At 43.7% G+C, this 26,290-nt stretch overlaps 1 protein-coding gene across 2 annotated transcripts in view; it reads right to left on the reverse strand.

The window, feature by feature from the left end:
• LOC122744540 (L-gulonolactone oxidase) overlaps positions 1 to 26,290 on the reverse strand; it is a 52,434-nt gene that overhangs the window by 23,019 nt on the left and 3,125 nt on the right. For both annotated transcript variants that reach the window (XM_043990076.1, XM_043990075.1), the window contains exons 3-6: positions 25,266 to 25,391; positions 22,976 to 23,070; positions 17,875 to 17,965; positions 9,917 to 10,102 (exon numbers count right to left, since the gene is read on the reverse strand). In XM_043990076.1, the coding sequence (XP_043846011.1) occupies positions 9,917 to 10,102; positions 17,875 to 17,965; positions 22,976 to 23,070; positions 25,266 to 25,391 (498 nt within the window). The remainder of the gene's footprint in view (positions 1 to 9,916; positions 10,103 to 17,874; positions 17,966 to 22,975; positions 23,071 to 25,265; positions 25,392 to 26,290) is intronic.

The raw sequence follows: 26,290 nt of genomic DNA on the forward strand, positions 1-26,290 counted from the left end.
GATACATGCAAAATCAGCCCTGGGCCAACAGACAGATAATGTGGAAAAGTACTGCTTGGCACATATGTGTACCTGAGTTCACATTGCCCTGAGACACTTATTAGCTAGTCTTGGGCAAATCACTTAAGCTCTGTCTGCCTCAGTTTTCTTGGTTATAAAATAGGGATCCAATAGCACTTATCTCCCAGGAATTTTGTGAGGATCAAATGAAATAATATTTATAAAGTGCTTTGTAACTCTTAAATAATCAAACAAATTCTATGGCGTTGTTGTTTTGTTGTTATTTAGAAACATATTCTACTTCAATACAGTGTCAGGTACATGTGTGGCATCCATGCTGTCCTTGTACAGTTAACACTGCCACTCCTAGATACTTCTCTGAAGCCCTTCTCCTTGTTGCCCTTCACTTTATTCTAATAAATGATGATCTCTTGTTTCCCTCACCCTTACTGCATTTAGAGGGCCATACAATTAGGTCATAGTAAGAAGGAATCTTTGAGAAGGAAATTGAGGGGATGCCCACCAGTTGGGGAATGGCTAAACAAGTTGTGATATAGGAAAGCAATGGAATATTATTTTGCTAAGAAATTATGAAGGGCATGGGTTCAGAAAAATTTAGGAAGACTTATATGAGCCGATGGAAAGTGAAGTGAGCAGGACCAAGAGAACATTGTACACAGTAACAGCAATATTGTAACGGTGATCAACTGTGAAAGACTCATCTACTTGGATCATTACAAGGATCCATGACAATTCAAAGGACTCATGACAAAAAATGCTATCCATCTCCAGAGAGAGCTGATGAATTCTCGAGTGTAGATTGAAGCATTTTTTTTTCACTTTAGTTTTCTTACCTTTTTTGCAACATGACTAATATAGACATACGTTTTACATGACTTCACATGTATAATGGGTATCATATGGCTTGCCTGTCAAGTGGAGGAGGAGCTGAAGCAAGGGAGAGATTTTGGAACTCAAAATTGAAAAATGCATTTTTTTAAAAAGGGGTAGAATCTTAGAGTGACTATGCTTCTATATACAAAAAGGATAGATGAAGCATTTAAGAAGTACTTACTGCGTACTAGACACTAGAGATATAAATACAGTAAGCCAGGCAATCTCTGCTTATATACTCTTCCAGTATCTTACATTCTTTTTTTTTTGGTGAGGCAATTGGGGTTAAGTGACTTGCCTAGGGTCACACAGCTAGTAAGTGTTAAGCGTCTGAGGCCAGAATTGAACTCAGGTCCTCCTGACTCCAGGACTGGTGCTCTATCCACTGCGCCACCTAGCTGCCCCAGTATTTTACATTCTAAAGAGGAAAGACAGCCCATAAAAGAGTGCTAGAAAGGGCAGGGGACTTGGGGAAAGAATACGGGTAGGAAGTGACAATGAGATAAAGCCCAAAGTTCACCTATTAGAGTTGAGGACCCAGGGATGAAGTCCAACTCTTCAGTGGGATGAGATGGTAATAGAGTAGACCATTATATTATCTTGACAACTACTTCTTTGGAGGCAAGTACCAGAGTTTGTTAATCTCTCCATCTTTTCATCTCCATAGATGCCTCTGAATTGCCCCTCTTTCTTTCATTTTGCATTTAATGAAGAACAACAACAGTTATGATAGACACCTCAATAAATGCTTATTTTGCTTCAAAGGCATTAGCTACAACATACACAGCTGTCATCAAGAACCATCACTAGATTCAAATGAGATGGTTAATTAATCTAGTCATAATGGTGGACTCAGAAAATGAATTTTAGCTTTAGTGTTTACCATTAATAGGCGGGGAGTAGGAGTAGCTAGGTGGTGGGAGCAGTTAGGTGATGCAGTGGATAAAGCACCGGCCCTGGATTCAGGAGGACCTGAGTTCAAGTCCGACCTCAAACATTTGACACTTACTAGCTGTGTGACCCAGGGCAGTTACTTAACCCTCATTGCCCCACAAAAACAAACAAACAAAAATACACAGAAGAGGACAGAAGAAAGTTGAGAAGGGAATAGACCGGGAGGGCAGTGTTGTAATTTAACAATATCAAATACTGTTTAGGATATATACTTTTAAAAAACCCATGCTTTTTATAAAATTGGTTCATGATTTCATATATAATCCTCTTTTCCTGTTCTTTTGTATATTGAAATATGTGCCTGTTAAGTTTATAATTTTTTAAAAAAGAAAAAATGTAAAACAAAACAATGTAAACAGAGAGACCACCACCACCAACTACAACCTGGAAACCAAAGGCTATCTTGACCAAGCTTGGCCTCAAAAGAGACATGAGAAAATGTATCTCTGCCTGCTCTGCAGAGGTGAGGCATTGTGGGTGGAACACTGCATATGCTGTCAGGCTCAAGTTTGCTGAACTACTTTTTCCACTGTGTGTGTTTTTTTAAATTCATTATTACATGGGAAGGTGGGGAGGGATGGAAGTATTCAGAAGGGAGGGTGATATAAAAACAGAAGACATCCAACAAAAAATTAAAAATAGGCATGATGCCAGTAAAGTATTGTGAATGCAAAGAATCAAGATAAGATGCCAAAGGAAATTTGAAGAGCAAGAAATTGCTTTCATGGGGTGAGGTGAGGGTGGGGGAGGTACATCAGGGAGAGCTCAACTTGACCTTCAACTGACAAGCATGTTTTGTTGTTGCTGCTGAATCATCTTCGTGAGCCCATTTGGGATTGTTTCAGCAGAGATACTGGAGTGGTTTGCCATTTCCTTCTCCAGCTCATTTGACAGATGAGGAAACTGAGGTAAACAGAGTCAAGTGACTTGCCCAGGGTCACATAGCTAGTGTCTGAGGCCATATTTGAACTCAGGAAGATATGTCTTTCTGACTCCAGGCATGGCACTTTATCTACTGGGCTATCTAGCTGCCCTTAGGCAAGAACACAGAGGGCATCTGTTCCCATGAGGAATTATAAGAGCAGGAAGGGGAAGGGGACGATCAGATTGTGTGACTGATCACAGTCCAGTTTGGCTGAAAGGTAGGGTTTGTTCCCGAGGAGTGCAAGATGACACACAGCTATATCAAAGGATCACATTCCCTGATAAGGGACCACTATCTCCTGTGGCAGAGGATCAACAAGGAGCAACGGCCAATGATCTGCTGGACCCAGGGGAGCAATAACCAGCAGTGGAATTCAGAGCAGTCGGTAAATTGTCCGGTATGTGGGACAAGCAACTCTGTTTGTCCATTGGCAGTGCAAATGGTTTGCTGGCCTTATCTCTTGTTGTTAAAGGACAAAGGATAAACGGAATGCAAACATCTCTCCCTGTCCCCAATCCAACATTTATTAACTAACTCCTCACTATATGCAGGATGAGAGGAAGTGCTGAGTAGTGAAGGGAATGAGCTTTGAAGTCAGAAAAACTCGAGTTTAAATCCCACTGTCCATGCATGCTGGCCAAGTGACCCTGATCAAATCACTTACCCTCTTGGTATCCCAAGCAAATCTCTCTAAGACTACAGGTCGAAGAGGAAGCACTATTCTGTGTGTGTGGTTTTGTTGTTGTTTGTTTGTTTTTCCCCCTGTGTGTGTGTGTGGGGGGGGCAATTGGGGTTAAGTGACTTGCCCAGGGTGACACAGCTAGTAAGTGTCAAGTTCTGAGTCCAAATTTGAACTCAGGTCCTCCTGAATCCAAGGGCTGGTGCTTTATCCACTGTGCCACCTAGCTGCCCCCAGAAGTGCTATTCTGTACTGGGAGTTTTGTTTACCAATGTAATCCTGAGCTCTGTCTATGAGTGCGGAAGGCGCTGGCCTACATGCTGGGGTTGCAAAGGTGGGAGAAAAAACATTCAGTGGAATCACAGAAGCTGGAAGGGACCTTAGAGATCAACTAACCAAATCCCTTGATTTTATAGGCAACGAGGTTCAGAGCCAAGTAACTTGCCCCAGGCTGCACAAGTATGAAATAATCAGAGCTGGGATTTGAATTGAGTCTCTTTGACTCCAATGTTTCTTTCCTTGGCACCATGTTCATAAACAAACAAAAAACTATGATATGTGGGGGCAGCTAGGTGGCACAGTGGATAAAGCACTGGCCCTGGATTCAGGATGACCTGAGTTCAAATCCAGTCTCACACCCTTGACACTTACTAGCTGTGTGACCCTGGGCAAGTCACTTAACCCTCATTTCCCTGCAAAAAACAAAAACAAAAAACCTATGGTATAAGACAGAATTGGATAAAGGAGTGATTTCAACATGTAGCAATATAAGGGGATTCCATTTCGAGTATGGGGGACTGTGAGAGCAAAAAGTACATAGAAGAAGGCAGCCAGGACAATATTTGGGAATAGCAAATTGTCTGATATTGCTGAAGCACAACATATGAAGGTGGGGGGGGGGAGGAATGAGAAATCTGTAAGAGTAGGTTGGAACTATATTACAAAGAGCCTTGAATGCCCTGATAAGGAGTATACAATTTATTTAGTCATCAGTGGGAAACCAATGAAGATTTCTAAGTAGAGGAGTGGTGTGTACAAAACAGTAATCAGGGAAGATATGAAGTTGTTTGAAGACTTGATTGGAGACTGGGGGGTGGGGATTGAAAGCTGACAGACAAGTTAGGGGTTGATTACAATAGTCAAGGCAAGACTGGGAAGAAGACAGATGTGTTAGGAAACTGAATTAACAGGTGTTGGCTAATGGTTCAATGATAAGAGTGAGATTCCTACCCATTAGTTGGAATCACAGGTGATTAGGTGGAATTTGGCTGATTGAGAAGATGGTAATGCCATCAACAAAAAAGAGTAGTTAGGGAAAGGAGAGATTGGGGGGGGGGCAAGATAATAGCCACTACCACTACATAGCATCTTAAGGTTTGCAAAGCTCTTTATATACATGACTTCATTTTATCCTTACCACTCTGTGGCGGGAAGCTAGGTGGTGCAGTGCATAAAGCACTAGCCCTGGATTCAGGAGGACCTGAGTTCAAATCTAGCCTCAGACACTTGACACTTACTAGCTGTGTGACCCTGGGCAAGTCACTTAACCCCCCATTGCTCTGCCAAAAAACAAAACAAAACAAAACTCTGTAAAGGGGGTGATTCTATTCTCATTTTACAAATTAGAAAATTGAGACCTAGAGAGGTTAAGTTATATGACCAAGGTCACACAGCTGAGAGGTATCAGAGGCTGGATTCCAACGCAGATTCTTCTGAATCAAGAAGAGGAATTCAACTTTAGACATGCTGAATTTGAGGTATTACTAGAACTTTCAGGTGGGGCTATGTAAGAACCCATTAAAAATAAAGGATTTAGGGGCAGCTAGGTGGTGCAGTGGATAGAGCACCGGCCCTGGAGTCAGGAGTACCTGAGTTCAAATCCGACCTCAGACACTTAACACTTACTAGCTGTGTGACCCTGGGCAAGTCACTTAACCCCAATTGCCTCACTAAAAAAAAAAAAGAAAAAAAAAAGGATTTAGGGGCAGTGAGATGGCTTGGTGGATAGAGCATTGGTCCTGGAGTTAGTGTTGCTTTCCTTCAGCATCTGTTTTGAAGGGTTGAGATTAGTACTATAGGTCCCAGGAGTCTTAGCACTGGCAAGATTAGGTTTGGCTGCCTTAAGGTCTACGGCTTTAGGAGCCTTGGAATCACTGGATTTGGTGATATTAGGTCTGATTTATTGAATGGCTTTAGACTTGGTGATCTTGTTAGATTTGCTATTCTTAGCGTCAGTAGGTTAAGTGAGTTTGGTAACCTAAGGGTCGGAGGCTTTGGCAACTTCTGAAGCTTATTACCTGTATGACCTAGGACAAGTTACCTAATCTCCCTGGGCCTCAGTTTCTCCATCTGTAAAAAATGAGGGAGTTGTTACCTAAGGTCCCTCCTAACTCTGTGAGGACAGCTTTATAGTGCAGTGGATAGAGCACTGGGCCTGGAGTCAGGAATAGTTTAAATCTGGCTTCCTAGCTGTGTGACCATGGGCAAGTTACTTCACCCTGTTTGCCTCACTTTCCTCATCTGCCAAATGAGCTGGAGAAGAAAATAGCAAACCACTCTAGTATCTCTGCCAAGAAAACCTCAAATGGGGTCATGAAGAGTCAAACACAACTGAAAAATGACTGAACAAGTATGACTAGAGTGCGTGAAGGGGACTAATATATAAAATCACTTTGGAAAGATTAGTTGGCACCAGATTATAAACTGCTTTGAATGCCATTTAGAGTAATTATAATTTTAACTTAGAGTCTATAGCCTCCAAAGCATTCAACAAGGAAGTGACCAGGGCAAATCACTTAACCTTTCTTTCTGGGTCTCAGTTTCATTATCTTTTTTGTTTTTTGCTGGGCAATGAGGGTTAATTGACTTGCTCAGGGTCACACAAATAGCAAGTGTCAAGTGTCTGAGGTCGAATTTGAACTTAGGTCCTCCTAAATCCAGGGCCAGTGCTTTATCCACTGTGCCACCTAGCTGTCCCCTCAGTTTCATTATTTTTGAGAGTAGGAGATCTGAAGAGATGACCTCTCAGGTATCTTTCCAACTCTGCATATATCTATGACATAGTCAGGATGGATTAAACATTTCCCTACTCACTCAGGGTCCCATCTTGAGATAAATCATATCTGGCTCTGCTTGGTCTCAGTTTCCCCTTCTAATGCAAGGGGGATAATAATTGGACCAGTTTCCCAGGAAGCCCATTGAGTTTCTTAAGACTGGGAGGTCTTGGACCACCCTGTATTTTTACTCTCTCTGTCTCTGTCTCTGTCTCTCTCTATATATATCACAGTGCACATATAGTTATGCACATATGTATATGCATGTATACATATGCACACATGCATGTGTGTGTATACACAGCTTTTTCCCCCAGCTCCCCGTTTGGTCTTGTTTATTCCCAGATTTTGTCATGTTTTATTATGTTACCCTTGAATCCTAGAACAGTCCCAGGTGCTGCAGAACCAGTGACATGAATCCGTTTTAATAGTACACATTTCAGAGTACTTTCAAGTTTACTTTCCTTGCCTCTGAGAGTTTAAAAAGGAGCTGGAGACCACCTTACCCTGGTAGTCTGGTTTCAACTCGTCTGGTCCAGGACATCATCTCCCCTCTGCCCTCACTGGTCATTCTAGGCTGGGGTCAGCCCTGGCAAGAGCTTATCTTAGTCTGGTGGTCTAAGGGTATCAACTGAGAGCCAAGGGAGGGCTGAGATTTTTTTTTTGCCCATTCTCATTGAGATTTAACTTCTTAAATTAAGTAGCCAAATGTAAACAATATTACCCAATGCTACTTTTTCTTTTTGGGTGGGTCAATGGGGGTTAAGTGACTTGCCCAGGGTCACACAGCTAGTAAGTGTCAAGCGTCTGAGGCCAGATTTGAACTCAGGTCCTCTTGAATCCAGGGCCGGTGCTCTATCCACTGAGCCACCTAGCTGCCCCCCCCATACTACTTTTTTAAAATGATATGTAGAGAAGAACTCACAAAGCTTTTTGTTGTTCAATCATTTTATAGTCGTATCTGCCTCTTCGTGACCCCATTTGGAGTTTTCTTGGCAGAGATACTGGAGACATTTGCCATTCTCTTCTCCAGTTCATTTTAGAGATGAGAAAACTGAGAAAACAGGGTTAACTGACTTGCCCAGGGTCACACAGCTAATAAGTGTCTGAGGCTGGATTTGAACTCTAGTCTTCCTGCCTCCAGGCCTGGCACTTTATCCACTGAGCCATCTAGCTACCTATTTGGTAATCTCCTGAACAATATCACATCTTCCATCTTTATGCCCTTTCTGAGGATCCACTCTCTCCTCCATGCCCCCCCTCCCACACACCCCATGCCAGGCATGATCTTCTCCTAGACGGCATGTCTTAGAACTCCTGGCTCCCTTCAATGGTCAGCTTCTCCTTGCTAGCACTGCACTCCCCATAGTTTTGTACATATTTTGTATTTAATTATTTCTACATGGATTATTTCCCTTCCAGAAGAATATAAGCTCTTTGCTTTGTTATTTATTTTTGTATCCCCTGCAACTAGCACAGTGCTTGGTATATGATAAGTACTTAATAGGGGCAGCTAGGTGGCACTGTGGATAGAACACCAGGCCTGGAGTCAGGAAGACTCATTTTTCTGAGTTCAAATCTGGCCTCAGACGCTTCCTAGCTGTGTGACCCTGGGGAAGTCACTTCAACCTGTTTGCCTCAGTTTCTTCATCTGTCAAATGAGCCGGAGAAGGAAACAGCAAATCATTCCAGCAGCTTTGCCAAGAAAAGCCCAAATGGGGCCACAGAGTTGGTCACAACTGAAACAACTGCTCAATAACAAAACAAAAGCACTTAATGAATGCTTTAAAAAATTTTTTTAAATCATCAAAAATCTATTTTCTCTCAGCTTCTCCCTATCCCCTTCAATTGCCAAAGGTCACTAAGGTAGTTAATGGCTGGGCTGGGGTTTGAACCCATGATTCCAAATGCAGAGCTCTTTTCACTGCGCAATACTATGTCTGTGCTCCATTACTCCAAATGGATTGACCCTACAGAAGACTAGAAAAGGGAATCTTTCCTGTTGTCTATCTATCTTGATTTATCTCCTGATCCTAGCAGTGTCTATGTTTCATTCCAGAGCACCTTCCAATATCTCCCACACCATGTCTCCAGCCTGTTATTTATTGAGCAAATTCCCCTAATCAAATGGTTGAGAATGCCAGCCCAGGCTTACCATGAACCAGTTTTATTTATGTTCCTGCTTCCTTGCAATGGAGATGACTGTCAGGAGGATATGATAGAAACTGATAACAACTAGATCAATAGGGCATCTGAAGCACTGAAGAGGACAACAGCAGCCAGCACTGGGAGGAACAAAGGCCAGCCAGAGAATGCAGTTTAACTGAATGTATGCCCGGCAGCCAAGTCTTCTGGCCCTCCCCTAGGGAGAGGTCTCTGGTTAGAGGCACAGCTACTGCCCATTCCAGGCAGGGAAGTTTCTAGGTAAAATGGAGACAAAGCTCTTGATGAGCTTGAACCCAAGAGATGAGATTGGGGCAGCTAGGTGCCACAGTGGATGGAGTGCCAGCTCCAGAGTTGGGAGGACCTGAGTCCAAATCCAATCTCAGACACTAGCTGTATGACCTTGGGTGAGTCAATTAACCCTATTTGGCTCAGTTTCATCATCTGTAAAATGAGCTGGAGGAGGAAATGGCAAAGCACTCCAGTGTCTCAAGAAAATTCCAAATGTGGTTACAAAGACTGGGACACAACTGAACAACAGTTACTAGCGCAGTGTTAAAGTATTAGATGTGAGTTAATATTCCTTGCAGAGATGTCAGCTCTTTCCAAAATCCACATTCCTTACAGCATCTATCTGCTTGCCTCAATTCCTTGCCTATTCCACTACAGATTGTAAATAAAGCTGCTCAGAGATGGTCCTCCCATTGTAACCCGTGGTCTAAGGCATTGGGAAGGAGCCAAACACTCACCGAGAGGACTAAGGAGTGGTGGAGGATTCTTCGAGCCAGCCATACCCAAAGCCAAAACTAGGGTGAATTGACAGGGGCTTTGTTTCCAAAGCACTGAAATTAGGGGGCACTACTAGCGATTACAATCTTCGAGCAGCATAGCTCACAAACAACTGAGCTGAGTGCCTCGTTAGGGGAAATTATTAGGTAAAAATAGGAATGATTCTTCATTCCCATGGTGGCTGTACTACAGATGTGTTCCTCCCTACCCTTTCATAACTCTATTCCCTCCCTTCGGTGCTTACCCCTCCCCTCATCAGCCTCCTTGGCAGCAGCCTGAGTATATGGGGATTTTTGTCTCCCCACCATAACATGATCTCTCCCCATCCACTTGATGGCATTTGTCTCTGGAAGCTGATCTGAAGGCATAGTGGCCACAGTCCCAGTCTCCCAGTCCCCCTCTGCCATGACTCTCAGAAGGTGCCCAGTGGGACATTGAGGTGGAGGGAGAGAAGTGTACCTCTTTAAGGGTGGAAGGAAAGGAGGTCTCTTGTAAATGGAACTGGGCCACACACTGGAAGGTGATGGTGAGGATGATGCCGAGACAACCAAGGTGCAGCAGGGAGGCCTTGAATAACTCTGCATTGTTGGTCTCAGAGCACTCAATTATTGTTCCCGACGCTGTAAGCAGAGTTAGGGCCACTACCTGGTACAGAAAGAGAAAGAAAACCACATCTCAGACCCATCAAATTTCCTGATCTGATTGATGAATCAGTCAGGCCCAGGCTTTGGGTACCTGAGGGAGCAAAGCTAAAGACTAGAGATTGGAAAGGGAAGTGTGGGGGTGGGGGTTCTGAGGAAGGGTAGCTCATGTTTCTTTTCTTTTTTTATGGGGCAATGACGGTTAAGTGACTTGCCCAGGGTCACACAGCTAGTATGTGTCTAGTGTCTGAGGCTGGATTTGAACTCAGGTCCTTCTGAATCCAGGGCCGGTGCTTTATCTACTGTGCCACCTAGATGCCCCTAGCTCATGTTTCTTAAGCACCATCTTCTATATGAGATCGTGAACCTCCAATTCCACGAAGCCTCTGGAAGACTGATGGAGTGGGCAACATCTCAGCTTGAGGCAACGAGGCAATAAATTGAGCTGGCTTGGGTTAAAAGTCAAATATCGGGAGTAAAACAAATATGGACATTCTGGATACTGGTACTATCCCTAGGGAAAAGCCCAAACCCTTTGGACTCTGGGCTTTTCTCTGGGCAAAGCCTGACAGTCACAGGAAGGTTTGCAGTCAAAGGAAGAGGTAATGGGTGAGGTCTCACGGTCTCATCCTAGTTCTTTCCCCCAAGCCCTATTGCTTCTCTATGGGGCTTGGCTCTTTGTGACTCAGTTTCTTCATCCATGTCCCAAAGGTGGCAATACTTTCTACTACTATGGGAGAGTTATAGGAATGATGGCAGCTCTGGCAACCCAAAGATGTATCTGGGAAAAGTGAAATGCAAAAGCAAGCGTGTGGACCTATGCCTGAATGTGTGTGTGCACACGTGCACATGCACATGTGTCCCAGTCAGAGGAGGAAAAGTAAATGAATTGCTGTGAATGCCAGACTGGGAAACAATAAACCTGGACTTGACCCCCAACTTCTGACTCTGCTCCTAACTGTGGGCAAAGTATCACTTGGGGCTTGGCCTCAGTCCTAACCATCTACTTCCCAGAGTCTCTGAGATTTCCCAGGAGCCCTGTTCCAGGTCATTCCCATTCTGACCTCTGTCTTTGCCCCCAGGGAGCCCTGCATCGATCCATATGCTTCTTGGCCTCTGTCTTCCCCCTCCCTAGGGCTTTCCCAGGGAACCCCAATATATCCTGTATCTAGGCCATAGACCAGGGTCTTTTTGCTTAAGAGATTTTTCCAGTTCTGTGGAGGCCTTTTCTAGAGCTGATCCACTTTCAACCATTTGTTCCTGCCTACAGTGTGACAGGCCTCTTATACCTTGATAGATCGCTACCTGCTAGGAGGTCAGACCTCTAGGGAGAGCCTTGAAAAATGTCTAATCATCTGCCTCCCTTGATGGACCTCTCTCCAGCCCCTGATAGTCTGCCTGGTCTCATTCCTCAATGGTTAGCATATTCCTACCTCATCATACTTTCCCCATCTCAATGATTCTGAATTCCCTCCACCCCTCTCAGGAAGTATACACCTGCTACCTAATCCCCAAGTGCCTGGTCCCCTGCCTTCTACCTTATTCAACCTTCTTCCCCCAATGTCCAACTCCACATCTACCCAAACCTTCCATATACTTGTTCAATGATGAACAGACTTGCTTTCATCTTAAACCTTTTTCCTTTCTCAGCCCTTCAATCCTCGAGCTCTCATTGAATTCTGGGCTCCCTTCTGATAAAACTGGACCGCTGTCCACCCTTTCTAGTATTGGTTGCACTTTTATTTTTCTTTTCCATAGATTACACTTTCAGTCATAGACCAGTGAACAATGACTCCGGGACAAGTTTGTCCCTTCTTCAATGAGTTCTGTGCCTGTCTCACAGTCTTTCTCTCCTCCCTTTGTATTAGGAGACTTCAACATACATATTGATACTCCCCCCAATAGCCTCACTTCCTAGTTCCTCAATCTACTCTGTCCCCACGACCTCCTCCACAATCCATCTCAGCTACCCACAGAAATGGCCAGATCATTGATCTTGTCATCATCAATAATCATTCCATATCCATGTTCATGAACTTTGAAATTTCTTTATCTAAAATAAAATAATAATAATGACTAACATTTATATGATGCATAATATGTCCTAGGTACTAAGCTAAGTGTTTTACAAACATTAACTCATTTTATTTTCAACATAACCCTGGGAGGTGGGTGCTATTATTGTCCTCATTTTTTAGTTGAGGAAACTGTGAAACTACTCAAACACTGAGACAAATAGTAGTTAAGCCACTTACCCAGGGTCACAGAGCTAGTAAGTTTCTGAGGCCTGATTTGAACTTAAGTCTTCCTTATCTCTGGCCCTCCAATCCATCCACCGTGCTACTTTGCTGCCTTATCTGATCATAACCTTCTATCCTTTTCATCTTTCCCTCTGACTTTTGACTCCTAACCCTGTTCTTCATCCTCATCATGACTTATACTACCTGCATCCCTAAGTTCTTTCCCAGAGCCAAACCCTGGCACTGTCTACCCTCTCCTCCTTTCTCTCTTGACCCCTTAGTGAACTATTTCAACTATACTCTATCCTCTAGATTTGCCCCCTTGTCCAATTAAAGATCATACCTTGGATCACTGCCTAGCCCTTCACTACCACTATCCATATACTTTCTCATTCTGCCTCTGAAAGCATCCAATTAGCATCCAATCAACTAATTAACAAGCACTTCTGCCCAGGTGCAAAGAATGAAACCACCCCTATTCTACAGAAGCTTACATTCTAATAGGGGGAACAGAAAATATATACATAAATATATAGTGAATAAATACAAATGAGGATTCTACAGAAGCTTACATTCTAATAGGGGGAACAGAAAATATATACATAAACATATAGTGAATAAATACAAATGAGGATTTGCCTTCCTGGGTGTGGAAGCATATAAGATTAAGGCCTTAGTCATGTCATATTAAATAATGTTAGGAAAATATTACAGTCTGGGGTCCTTATTTTCACTCATAAAGACCTAATCAGTCTTCCTGAAACTTAATCAGATTCAGAGAGGGGTCTTAATTTCCTGAGACTCGGAACATTAGAGAAGGGGCAGCTAGGTGACATGGTGGATAAAGCACTGGCCCTGGATTCAGGAGGACCTAAGTCCAAATCTGGACTCAGACACTTGACACTTACTAGCTTACCACGGGCAAGTAACTTGACCCTCATTGCCCCACCCCAAAAAGTAAAAATAAAACCAACATTAGAGACAACTTGTCTTGTGGGTAAGAATCTCTTCTGGTTTACTTCAATTAAGAGGAATTGCTCTTTGAACACCTTGAACTAGATAGAAGAGGGGAATTAGAGGAGATAAAGAGGCAGCAATTGGTCTGAGGAAGATAATTCTCCAACAGGGTCCCTGCATCTACCTCACCATTGCCTTTATTTGGTAGATCAAAAAACAAAACAAAACAAAACAAACCCAAACTCGAACTACACACCTTTATTTCATGTGGTTTTAGAATTTTGTCTTTTATTGTTTGTTTGTTTGTTTTGGCGGGGGCAATGAGGGTTAAGTGACTTGCCCAGGGTCACACAACTAGTAAGTGTCATGTGTCCAAGGACAAATTTGAACTCAGGTCCTCCTGAATTCAGGACAAGTGCTTTATCCACTGCGCCACCTAGCTGCCCTTTTTCTTTTACAATTATTATAAAATAAAAGAGGACACTTCTTGGGTGAGAGAGATTTCCAATTAGCAAGAGGTTAAAGAAGGGAGGGAAGAAGGAAGAAAGGAAGGAAGGAAGGAAGGAAGGAAGGAAGGAAGGAAGGAAGGAAGGAAGGAAGGAAGGAAGGAAGGAAGGAAGGAAGGAAGGAAGGAAGGAAGGAAGGAAGGAAGGAAGGAAGGAAGGAAGGAAGGAAGGAAGGAAGGAAGGAAAGGAAACAAGCATTTATTAAGCACCTGTTATGTACCAGCCATTGTGCTGAGAGCTTTACAAATATTATTTAAATAAATCCTCAACAAACACGGGAGGTACTATTATGATCCCTATCCTATAATTGAGGAAATTGAGGTGAAAAGAGGTTAAGTGACTTGCCCAAGATCACACACCTAGTAAGTGTCTGAGGTCAGATTTGAATTCAGGTCCTCCTGACTACTGGTCCAGTCTTTATTTATTTGGCCATCTTGCTTCCTCTAAGGGAATGGGGACTTGGACTTAATCCCTATTTGACCTTGAGTATAAGTCACAGAGCAGCTAGGAGTAGCAGTGGATAGAATGCTGACCCTGGAGTCAGGAAGACCTGAATTCAAACCTGGCTCAGACACTTAGCTGTGTGACTTTGGGCAAGTCACTTAATCCTGTTTGCCTCATTTTCCTCATCTGTCAAATGAGTTGGAGAAGGAAATGGTGAACCACTCCAGTATCTTTGCCAGGAAGACCCCCAAATGAGGTCATGAAGAGTCGGACATGACTGAAAGGACTGAACACCACCACAAGTCACCTGATGTTTCTGAGTCTCAGGGTTTCCTCATCTGTAAAATGAGAGACTTTCCATATTGGTTATAAAGGTTTTGTTTTTTTGTTTTGTTTTTTTTTTTAGACTTTTAAGCATTTATTAAGGAGAATAAGAATTTTGGTAAAGAGAGAGAAAGGCCTAGATTCCTATCTATTAAAGGGAGAGCACATTTCTAGCTCCGCTCTCCACCAGAGTCCAAAGGCCTTTCTTTTTCAAAGAGAGTAGGAAGAGAGGTGGGAGGAGAAGGAGGTGGATTTGTGTTCATTGAAAAAACAAATGTTAAAGCCAAACCTGAAAAAAGGAGAAAAAAGATTGAACTTTTTTTCAACATGACAGAAAATAAATGAAGAGAGTTAGATTAGATAACTTTGAACATCCCTCCCAGCCCTAGCACGTGCTTCATGAGGTTGTCATGAAGATTAAATGAGATCATGAAGGTTAACTTTGTAAAATGAAAACAAAGTTTGCTATAAAAAAAACACTGAATCTTGAAAAGAAAGACCTGGGTTCAAATCCGGCCTCAGAGGCTTATTGCCTGTGGGACCTTGGCAAATACTTTATTTCCCTGGGCAACAGTTTCCTCACCTGTAAAATGAGAGGAAGGGGTTGAACAAAGGGTCTCTGAGCTATGTGTTATCATCTCACCTTGTACAGTTACTACCTTTTGTACCCTTAACCTTTCTGAGCCTCAGTTTCCTTATCTGTAAAATGAAGAGCTTGGATTCAGTGGACTCTAAAGGTCCCTTCCGGATCTAAATCTCTGATCTTAAGTGACTTTAGTTATTACAATGGCCATCCTATGTCACTGTGGGCTAGCAAAATCAGGCTTGGCTCCAATCATTTCTAGGCATCCTTTTGGTTTGGGGAAAAGACAGGGAGCCCAGGACAGCAAACGGCACTTGGGAAATTAAGCATGACTTCCCCTTTGGACTCCGTTTCCAAATTAAAGCTCTCTCTTGTTCCCTCCTTCAAATGTTCCTCCACACTTTGTTACCTGCTGATCTGGAGGAAAATCGCTTTTGACAAGTACGGCTGGTGCCTTGTGCTCAGGGTGAAAGAACAGATAATGCTGAGCTCATTTCTGATTAATCACAGCCCAGGCTTGTGCGGTAGAACGAGGCCTGTTACCAGCTGGGGGTAGGAAGGAACAAGAAAAAGCTTTGAAAAAGTTGGGATTTCACATAGAAATTGAATGAATTGTGGCATCCCATCCTCCCTCAGGAGTTCAGGAACCCAACAGAACCTCAGACTGAGGCAACCATAGTTGGGTATTGTTAAGGGCTAAAATTCTAGCTAGTCTGTCTAAAATATCCAATGAGTGGTCGCCAATAAATTATAAGCTTTAGCCAGAGTTAGACTTTTAAGCGTTTATTAAGGAGAATAAGAATTTGGTAAAGAGAGAGAGAAAGGCCTAGATTCCTATCTATTAAAGGGAGAGCACATTTCTAGCTCTGCTCTCCACCAGAGTCCAAAGGAAAGAGCCTGAGAGCGAGCGCCAGTCTCTTCCTTCCTCCTCCCACTAGCCCTCGTCACTTCCTGACACCAAAGAAAAGACTCCTGGTCTTGCCCTCAAAGACCTTCGCTTCATGGGTGGAACTCTTCTACAGTAAGTCTCCAGCAGGTGGCGTCATTCCAATCGTTACAGTATGGTGGATACAGTATTGGGATTAGGGTCAGGATGTTTGTTGTTGTTCAGTTGTTTTAGTTGTGTCTGACCTTTTGTGACCCCATTTGGGGTTTTCTTGGCAAAGACACTGGAGTGGTTTTCCATTTCCTTTTCCAGCTCATTTTTACAGATGAGAAGATTGAGGCAAGCAGGCTTAAGTGACTTGCTCAGGGTTACGCAGTTAGTAAGTGTCCAAGGCCAGATTTAAACTCAGGTCTTCCTGACTCTAGCACTGGCACTCTATCCACTGTGCCAACTAGCTCCCCTACAAGGAGTCCATACACACAAGGCTTAGTTTCCAAAGTCTAGTGAATCTGCTTTATAGCAAAGTTTCTTAAACTGTGGGTCATGATCCAACATGGGGTCCAGATTTGGCAGTAAATGTTTGATTTGTATACCTTTTTTTTATATATCTATATACCTTAAAAATTTCTCTATCAAAAAGGGGTTATGAGTGGAAAAAGTTTCAGGAGCCCTGATTTATGGCATGCTAGCTGCTTGTCCTGATGGCCTGGGCTTCCTATTGGTGGAACCTGACCACTGCTAGTCTGACCCAGACCCCCCCCCCATACACTACTGTTCCCAAACATCTGCAGGTCATGGTATAAGTGGGGTTCCCTTCCTCCCATCCCTTTGGATCTCTACTTCTGGGAACAGTAATCAAGTTAATACCAACGGGGGCAGCTAGGTGGTACAGTGGGTAAAACACCAGCCCTGGATTAAGGAGGACCTGAGTTCAAATCCGGCCTCAGACACTTGCTAGCTGTGTGACCCTGGGCAAGTCACTTAACCCTCATTGCCCCACAAAAAAAAATAAATAAATAAAATAAATTTTTTTAAAAAGTCAATACCAACACTCCAGGAAAGGATGGGCCAATCCACTGTTCTAGGATTCCACTAGCTGTCCCTGTGGCTTCTCTGTCCAGAACACTCCTCCTGGCCCCCATGCTCCTGTATGTGTTATCTTTCCTTATTAGAGTATAAGGGCAGAGGCTGGCCTGCAATCTTTAGTATAGTACCTAGCATGCAGTAAGTACCTAATAAGTGCTTTTTTCTTTCATTCATTCATTCTAATAATAACAATATTGGCAATAGTAATCGTGATAATACCTTCTACAGGGATTTAAAGTTTACAAAATACTTTGTATACATTATCTCATTTGAGCCTCACTACAGCCCATGTGAGGTATAAATTACAAAGAATATTATTCCCGATTCACAGATAAGAAAATTGAGGCTCAGAAGGGACAGAATTTCCTCAGGGACATATAGCTAATGTGAGATATAGGATGGATTGGAACCCAGCACTCTCCTTACACTGAGAAAATGCCAATTATGATTGGATTCTATCACAAAATTACCTTGTCAAAGGAAATCAAGATATTCAAAGATTAGTTTCCTCTTCTTGAAGTCTCATAGCAAATGCCCATCAGGGTGGCAGCCTTATTCCTGATTTCAGCCATGAAACTGAAACTTTGCACCTGAGCCTGGAGAATTCATCTCTCATGGGAAGAGTTGGCTTTGGTGGAAACGGGAATGGATGCTTTTCCCACTTTCACCCCTTCCCCACTTCCCCCAGCCCACGATTTTGTGAATTACCTGCCATAAGCATGTGATACTGGCATGGAACTCCATTCTCACCTGAGTGGCCAAAATGCCGTGCTTGATCCCTGTGTTGTGGGTCCCCGTCCCAATCACACCAGCAGCAGTGACATCTGACACAGCTCCCAAGCTGTGTCCCCCAGAGAAGGAGTCGAGAAAAGAGGAAGGGCAGAAGAATCAGTTAATTTTCCTCTAGAGGACAGACTTTTTTCATGAAACTGTCAGACAGGAGTGTGCAGACTGACTCTAGGTCAGACTACTGGACTTTTTGTCTCAGTCTGGCCATCATGTTTTATCTTTCCCTTCGAATTCTGACATTTAACATCCGATTCTCCTTTTAAAGCCCTGGGGAGGTCAGGGTTCAAATTCTGGGATAGGAATTCTAGCATAGGTAATGTGGTATAGTGAGAAAAGCCCAAGGTTTGGGGTCAGAAAATGGGGTCAAATCCTGACTCTGCTACTTGATCCCTGATCATCTCAGTCAAATCACTGCCTGTTCTTAGGCATCAATGTCTTCTTAAAATAAGTGGGGGGGCGGGGGAGTATAGGGCAGCTAGGTGGCACAGTGAATAAAGCATCAGCCCTGGATTCAGGAGGACCTGAGTTCAAATCCGGCCTCAGACACTTGACACTAGCTGTGTGACCCTGGGCAAGTCACTTAACCCTCATTGCCCCACAAAAAAATAAATAAAATAAAAGGGGTGGGGATGGGAGGGTGGACTAGATAGTCTCTTAGGTCTTTTCCAACTCTAAATGCTGTGATCAGTCAACAAGCATTTTTTAAAGCAACTACTATATGCCAGGTATTGGGCTAGGTTCTGGGAATACAGAGATAAAGGCCTTTGCCCTCAAAGAGCTTACATTCTATTGGGGAAGACAATATGTGCATATATCAATAATAGGCAAAATAAATAAAATAATATTGGAGGGGAGGCACTAGCAACTGGGAGACAATCAGGAAAGGCCTCCAGCTTGGAAGGTTTGGGGAGTCAGGAAGACCTGAGTTCAAATCTGATCCTAGACACTAGCTGTGTGACCCTGGGCAAGTCATTTAACCTCTCTTTGGCTTGGAGGCAGCTAGGTAGCTCAGTGGATAGAATGCTGTGCCTTGAGGCAGGAAGTCCTGAGTCTAAATATGACCTTTGACACCATCTGTGTGATCCTTGGCAAATCACTTAACCTTTGTTTTGTTATTAATCCACTGGAGAAGGAAATGGCAAACTACTCTAGTATCTCTGCCAAGAAAACCCCATGTGGGGTCATGAAGATTTGGATGTGACTGAACAACAATAACAAAGGAGGGAGAGCACTCCGGTCATGAAGCCTGTTCAAAGGCTTCAAGATGGGAAATGGAGTGTTGTGTGTGATGGACAGCAGGAAGACCAGTCTGGTTGGACTGTAGGGCCAATGAAAGTGAGTAATGAGTGAGGAAGCTAGAAATACAGGTTGGAGTCAGGCTGTAAAGGACTTTAAATGCCACACAGAGAGTTTTTTGGTGGGGCAATGAGGGTTAAGTGACTTGCCCAGGGTCACACAGCTAGTAAGTGTCAAGTGTCTGAGGCTAGATTTGAACTCAGGTCCTCCTGAATCCAGGGCCAGTGCTTTATCCACTGTGCCACCTAGCTGCCCCCCACCCTCCCCGGCTCTGCTAATTAAACTGACCTTCTCAGCTAAGTCACTTGAGTCCACTTACAATTAGAGGGTTTAAGGGATGAGGTTGAAAAGCCCTTCAATCTTTAGATGCTGTGATTCATAAGCAAAAGTTCTTAACGTGTATGTGTGTGTGTGTGTGTGTGTGTGTGTGTGTGTGTGTGTGTGTGTGTGTGTGTATGTCTTGGATGCACCCTTGGCAGTCTGGTGAAAAGGCATTCATTCTTCATTCATTTGGGGTTTCCTTGGCAAAGATAATGGAATGGTTTGCCATTTCCTTCTCCAGATCATTTTACATATGAAGAAACCAAGGCAAACAGAGTTAAGTGACTTGCCCAGGGTCACACAGCTAGAAAGTGCCTGAGACCAGATTTGAATTCAGAAAGATGAGTCTTCCAGGCTCCAGGCTTGGTTCTCTATCCACCGTACCACCTAGCTGCCCATTATTTATTTATATCATGTGTGTGTGTGTGTGTGTGTGTGTGTGTGTGTTCTAGCTCCTTAAGGTTACAATGCACTCTGCATACATTACCTCATTCAGGTTTCATAATTACCCTTCAAGCAGTTAGGTGGAACAGTGGTTAGAGATCTGGGCCTGGTGTCAGGAAGACCCTAGTTTAAATTTGGCTTCAGACACTGGCTGTGTGACCCTGGGAAAATTATTTAAGCTCTGTTTGTCTCAGTTTCCTTGACTGTAAAATGGGGATGATAGCACTACCTCCCAGGGTTATGGGGATCAAATGAAAAAATATTTGTAAAAATGCCTAGCACATAGTAGACACTATATAAATTCTGACTATCATTATTATCCTTCACAGGTGAATGCTACTGTTTTCATTTTGCAGATTACAATAAATAAAATTTGGCAAGGTTAAGTGATTTTCCCAAGGTCACAGAGCTATTGAGTGTTGGAAATAGGATTTGAACACAGTGCTGGTGCTCACCTCACTAAACTCTACCCCACCCCCGAGCTGCCTCAAGAAAAGGAAAGGGAACCCACCAGACTGGGGCAGGCACCGTGCTCTCTCCTAGGATAGAGACCATGACCACATTCTTATCATGAACAGGGTGAGAGAAATTCTAATGCTCTAGAAATTAATGCTCATAATTAATAAGAACAAATTTCTTCCTGTCCTCATTGGTCACAGGCTCTCCTACAGAGATCAGAAGAACTCAGCAGACAGCCCCTCCCCCCCTGTCTGGGGGCTGCATCCTTGGGGTGTTCATGATTACTGAGAGCCAGAGAGCAGATTCCTAAAGTCCTGATCTTGAGGCACTGGTAAAATAGATAACTATTTTTTTTTTTTAGTGAGGCAATTGGGGTTAAGTGACTTGCCCAGGGTCACACAGCTAGTAAGTGTTAAGTGTCTGAGGCCGGATTTGAACTCAGGTACTCCTGACTCCAAGGGCCGGTGCTTTATCCACTGTGCCACCTAGCCTCCCTGCGCCACCTAGCTGCCCCAAAATAGATAACTATTAATATGGGAAGATTTCTGGGCATAGAACCCCAAATAATTCTCCAAACTGGTAGAGAATGCTAAATCCCACAATTAGAGATTGATTCCTTTGGTTTAATTTTGGTCCCCATCAAAGTGCCAGTACCCTGGAAGAGGCCTTACTGTCAATGCCTTCACAGTGTCAAATTTCGTTGTTTGCTGGGCTGTTGCAGGCAGAGCACATGACTTACTCGTTTATATGCCAGTATTTCAGAAGATCTGAGATGTCACCAGTGTGGGCGGCTTGCAAAGATAGCAAGCAGAAGATGTTGGGTTTGAATCCTCATACTGCCACTGATCGGATTGTGGGGTCTATAGCTAAAAGGGATCTTAAGGTCACCTGTCCCAACCCTCTTATTTTACAAGTGGGGAAATTGGGGGCTCAAGGTCACTCAAGTGGTGGCAAGGCTGGGACCTGAATTTAGGCCTTCTTATGCTTTTCCACTGTACCACACTCTCGAGCTATGTAACTATGGGAAAATCACATAACCTGGAAAGTGTGCTGAATTCAGAGTCAAAGAAGACCTGGGTTCAAATCACAGCCCTGCAAACTCACTACCTGTGTGACCTTAGATAGGGTCTCCTTCTGAGACTTGGTTCCTTCTCTGTAATGAGGAGGCTGGACTAGGAGGATGTCTTTGAAGACCCCTTCCAGTTTTAAATCTATGATTTTATGATCCTACAAACCTCTCTGAGCCTCAGTTTCCCCATCTGTAAAGTGGAGATGCTAACACTTCCACTGCTTCCTATTTAATAGGACCATTGTGAAGAGTGCTCCTTTATAACCCTTAAAGTACCAGGTATAGCACGGTGTCCTAAAGGATGCTGAGATATAGCCCTCACTCCATGTCTTAGTTGATAGTCTTCATGAGCTGTTGTAGCCAAACCCCATCATTGTCACTAGCCTTTTGGTGAGGTGCTCTCCAACCTTACCCAGGCTGGTCCTCAGAGCACAAACTTTGTCAGTCTTTTTTTTTTTTTTTTTTTTTTTTTTTTAGTGAGGCAATTGGGGTTAAGTGACTTGCCCAGAGTCACACAGCTAGTAAGTATTAAGTGTCTGAGACTGGATTTGAACTCAGGTCCTCCTGACTCCAGGGCCGGTGCTCTATCCACTGCACCACCTAGCTGCCCCATTTTGTCAGTCCTGACATCCAAAATCAAAGCCTTAACAGGTTAAGGCTTATGCTGTGCTGGTATAACCTTTGAGGACCCCAGGTCAACCACCCACCATGATGAGGACTCTAGCAGAATTTCTCCTCTGCTCTTACCAGAAATCCAGGTGTCCAACTGGACAGCATGGCAGAGATGAAGAGAATTTTAGAATCAGAGGTTTTTGTTATTCAGTTATTTCTGACTCTCTGTGACCCCATTTGGGGTTTTCTTGGTAAAGACACTGGAGCGGTTTGCCATTTCCTTCTCCAGCTTATTTAACAGATGGGGAAAATGAGGCAAACAGGGTTAAGTGACGTGCCTGAGGTCACATAGCTAGTAAGTGTCTGAGGCCAGATTTAAACTCAGGAAGACTCATCTTCCTGACTCCAGGCCCAACACTCTATCCACTGAGCCATTTAGATGTCCCAGAGTGAGAAGATCTGGGTTCTAATCCCAGCTGTGTGACTCATTTGTCTGGGTGACCGTGGACCTAACCAGGCCCTGTCAAACAAAGATAAAAGAGAAACATCCTCATCTCTAAAATGAAAAGATTGGGTTGGGCAGCTAGGTGGCACAGTGGATAAAGCAGCGGCCCTGAATTCAGGAGTACCTGAGTTCAAATCCGGCCTCAGACACTTGATACTTACTAGCTGTATGACCCTGGGCAAGTCACTTAACCCCTCATTGCCTTGCAAAAAAAAAAAAAAAGATTGGGTTGAATGACCTCTAAGGTCCCTTCCAACTCTAAAATCTATGATGTTATAACTTGGGGGTAAGAGAAAATCAGGAAATCAGTCCATCCTCTTGAGTAGTTGCCCCTAAGATAGGAAGGTCATGCTTACTTGGAGAGTGCCAGGCCATGCTTGCTCAGCTCCACATTCAAATCCATCAGGAGGATGCCAGCTTCCACTGTGACTTGACGCTTTGCCTTGTCTACCTGCAAGGGAACAGAGCTGGGCTGGAGAGCAAATCTACTCTCCAGAGAAGACTTTGCCAGTCATGGTAACTAAGCTATCCGGTTTTTTGTGTGTGTGAGGCAATTGGGGTAAAGTGACTTGTCCAGGGTCATACAGCTGGTAAGTATCAAGTGTCTGAGGCCAGATTTGAACTCAGGTCCTCCTGAATCCAGGGCTGGTACTCTATCCACTGCGCCACCTAGCTGCCCTAAGCTATCCTTTTGCCTAGAAGGTAAAGGCCGTTAAGTGTCACAGTGAATAGAGTGCTAGGTTGGGAGTCAAGAAGACTTGAGTTCAAATCCTGCCTCATACAGACTAGATTTGTGACCTTGTTTAAGTCACTTAACCTTTAAATGCCTCAATTTCCTCATCTATGAAATGAGAGTTGGATTCTTCTCATTTTGATAGCCTCTGAGGTCCCTTCTGGTTTTGTCTCTATGACCTTTCTCTGATGAGGGCTGCATTTGTGGTGGGAATGTCCTCAGCCTAACTCAGCTTCTCACTGGGGGAAACTAAAGGTTAAGTGTGCCTAAGTGGAGAGGTTTAGAAGAGGACCACAGAGACAGAAGTGAGCCGGGAGAGCACCTAATTTGGGAACAGAGGCCTGGAGCAAGTAAGCAGCATGTCCCTAGTCATGTAATCAGTTAATGTTGGGGTAGGAATAGATTCTGGGTCTTCTGATGCCCAATCCAAGCAGGGATCATTGCACAGGCCTGTCCAGGTAACAGTCCTCATTACCCAGCATGCCCAGGTTTTCTCTGGGCAGCTGTCAGGTCACTGACTCAGTGGGACCCTGACAGCTTCAGTGGGCCTCAGTCTCTGTAGAACTTTGAACTCCCTTTGCCTTCTTCCCAAACTAGACTTGGTTCTTTAATTAATGAAACAGCAGGAGAAAAGCTGGACAGGAAAAAAGGGTAACTGGATGCTCTAGCAGATACTTTAGGGAAATCAATTAGCATAATTATGCTAATTTAGTCACCCTTAATTACTACCATGGCTGATTTCTTGATGGAATTTTCAGGAAGAGGCTAACACCGATGGGCCTGAATGGTAACAAATGGATTTAGATGAGACTAGGACCTTCAAGGTCATCTTCAGAACCTTCTTGTTTTACAAATAAGGAAACTGAGACTTGGAAAAGGGAAATGGCATGTTCAAGCACCTACTTTTCCATTCCTCCTATACTTTATTCCCACCTTTCATACTCTTCAATCTAGTAACACCAACCTCCTGGCTGTGCCCTCTCTGCGTAACTATCTCTCCTGCCTTATCTCTGCCTCCTCGCTTCCCTGGCTTTCTCCAAGTCTCAGTTACAGCTCCACTGCCTGCAAGAAGGTAGAGCCCTTTCCTGATCCCCCTTCATTCTAGTATCTTCCCTCTCTTGATTATTTCCAATTGACTGTAAATATCTTGTTTCTACTTAGTTGTTTCCTCCATTCAACTGTAAGCTTCTTTTTTTTCAGCTGTAAGCTTCTTGAAGGCAGGGAGTGTCTTTTGCCTATCTTTGTATCCTCAGTGCTTAGCACAGTGTCTGACACATGCTAAGTGCTTAATAAAGGCTAGTTGACTGGTTAATGATACACAGGTAAAGGGCAGAGCTGGGATTAGGACCCAAGTTCCTGACTCCAAATCCAGTGTTCTATCTTAGAGGCTGATCAGGAGGTGTGCATCTGGTTTGAAAACTAGTTAGAGGCTAGCTCTGCCATCACAACCAGGTCATTTTAGGAGCTCTCCATTGGTCCATGGTATAGTGGGAAGAGCACAGGAGACCTGGGCTCTGGCATTGGTTCTGCTATTAACGAGCTCAGTGGTCCCCCTGGGCCTCAGTATCTTCATTTATAAAATGAGGGGGGTGGACTACGTGACCTCTAAGGTAAGATTCCTACCAGCTTGAACATTCTAAGACTCTATGACTGAATTGGGGCTCTTTTTTTCAGCAAACAACACAGGAGTTTCTAAGAGGAGAGGACCTTTCATACATCCTTACTGTAGGAAACTTTAGAGACACCAATTTAAGAGTGTAAAGGAATCCTTACTGTGACAGGGACACTAGTAGTGGTTCTCTACCTCTACCTCCTCCACAGCATGTCAACATCAAGCCCTTGGAATGGAAGGCAGGGTTTGTTAGGCTCTGGGGATCTCAGAAGGTTAGAAATCTCTTGGCTTATGGGCCTACCTTGAGTATCCGGTTCATCTTTCCCATATGGATCATGAAGCCATCAGTGCAGGCGATATCTGATGGTGAATGGCCTCCTCCAATGACCTTCACACGTTTGTTTTGCTGCCTGGCTAGGTCCAACACCTGTAGAGACATCAAGACTAAGCTTAGGGCCTGCTTTCCTTCCTTCCTTCCTTCCTTCCTTCCTTCCTTCCTTCCTTCCTTCCTTCCTTCCTTCCTTCCTTCCTTCCTTCCTTCCTTCCTTCCTTCTTTCCTTCCTTCTCCTTCCTTCCCCTCTATCTCAAGGTCTCTACATTTCACAATATTCAGACAAACCAGGATAGGAACAATGTTGCAAACCAACATATGGAAAGTGAATCCGGTTCATTCCCATTAACCAAGAATCTTTTTTAAAAAAATGATATCTATATCTTTTGTTTTTACACAACTTTCATTTCCCTATACATGCACCCTCCATACATGCACCCTCCCCCACGCAGAGAGTCATCCCTTATAATAAACAATAAAAAAAGTTAAAAGGCAGTTCAGCAAAACTAGTCAATACAGAGTCCAACAGTGTACAGTGTCCCACATTCATAGATCCCCACCTCTGTAAGGACAGTGACCTCCTCTACTATGAGGAAACCATGGATAAAGACAAGAGATTATCCTGCTGGTATTAAGTCTTCTCCTGGAAGGATGTGATAAAAGAGAGGAGCAAAGAAGGAAATAAAGAATTGGGGAAGTGGCTGGAGGTAGGGGCCAGTGGGAGGGAGATGGAATGGGGCTGAAAAGAAATAAAAGCAGTGTGGCTTGATGGGTGGAATGCTGGGCTTGGTGTTTGTTCCAATCCTTCCTCTGACAATGTCAATTTTGTGACTGAGAAAGACAACCTCCTTGGCCTTAACTACAGTCAGTTCTGCTATAACTTGACATACGCATTCCTAAAAATCATTGGTCTATGCATAATCGAGCAATTAAAAACTACAAGTCTTATAGGTAAAATCAGGTTGGGGTTCAAACACTCAAAAACTTCATCAATT

Source organism: Dromiciops gliroides, chromosome 2, assembly GCF_019393635.1.
Source record: "Dromiciops gliroides isolate mDroGli1 chromosome 2, mDroGli1.pri, whole genome shotgun sequence".
NCBI lineage: Eukaryota > Metazoa > Chordata > Mammalia > Microbiotheria > Microbiotheriidae > Dromiciops > Dromiciops gliroides.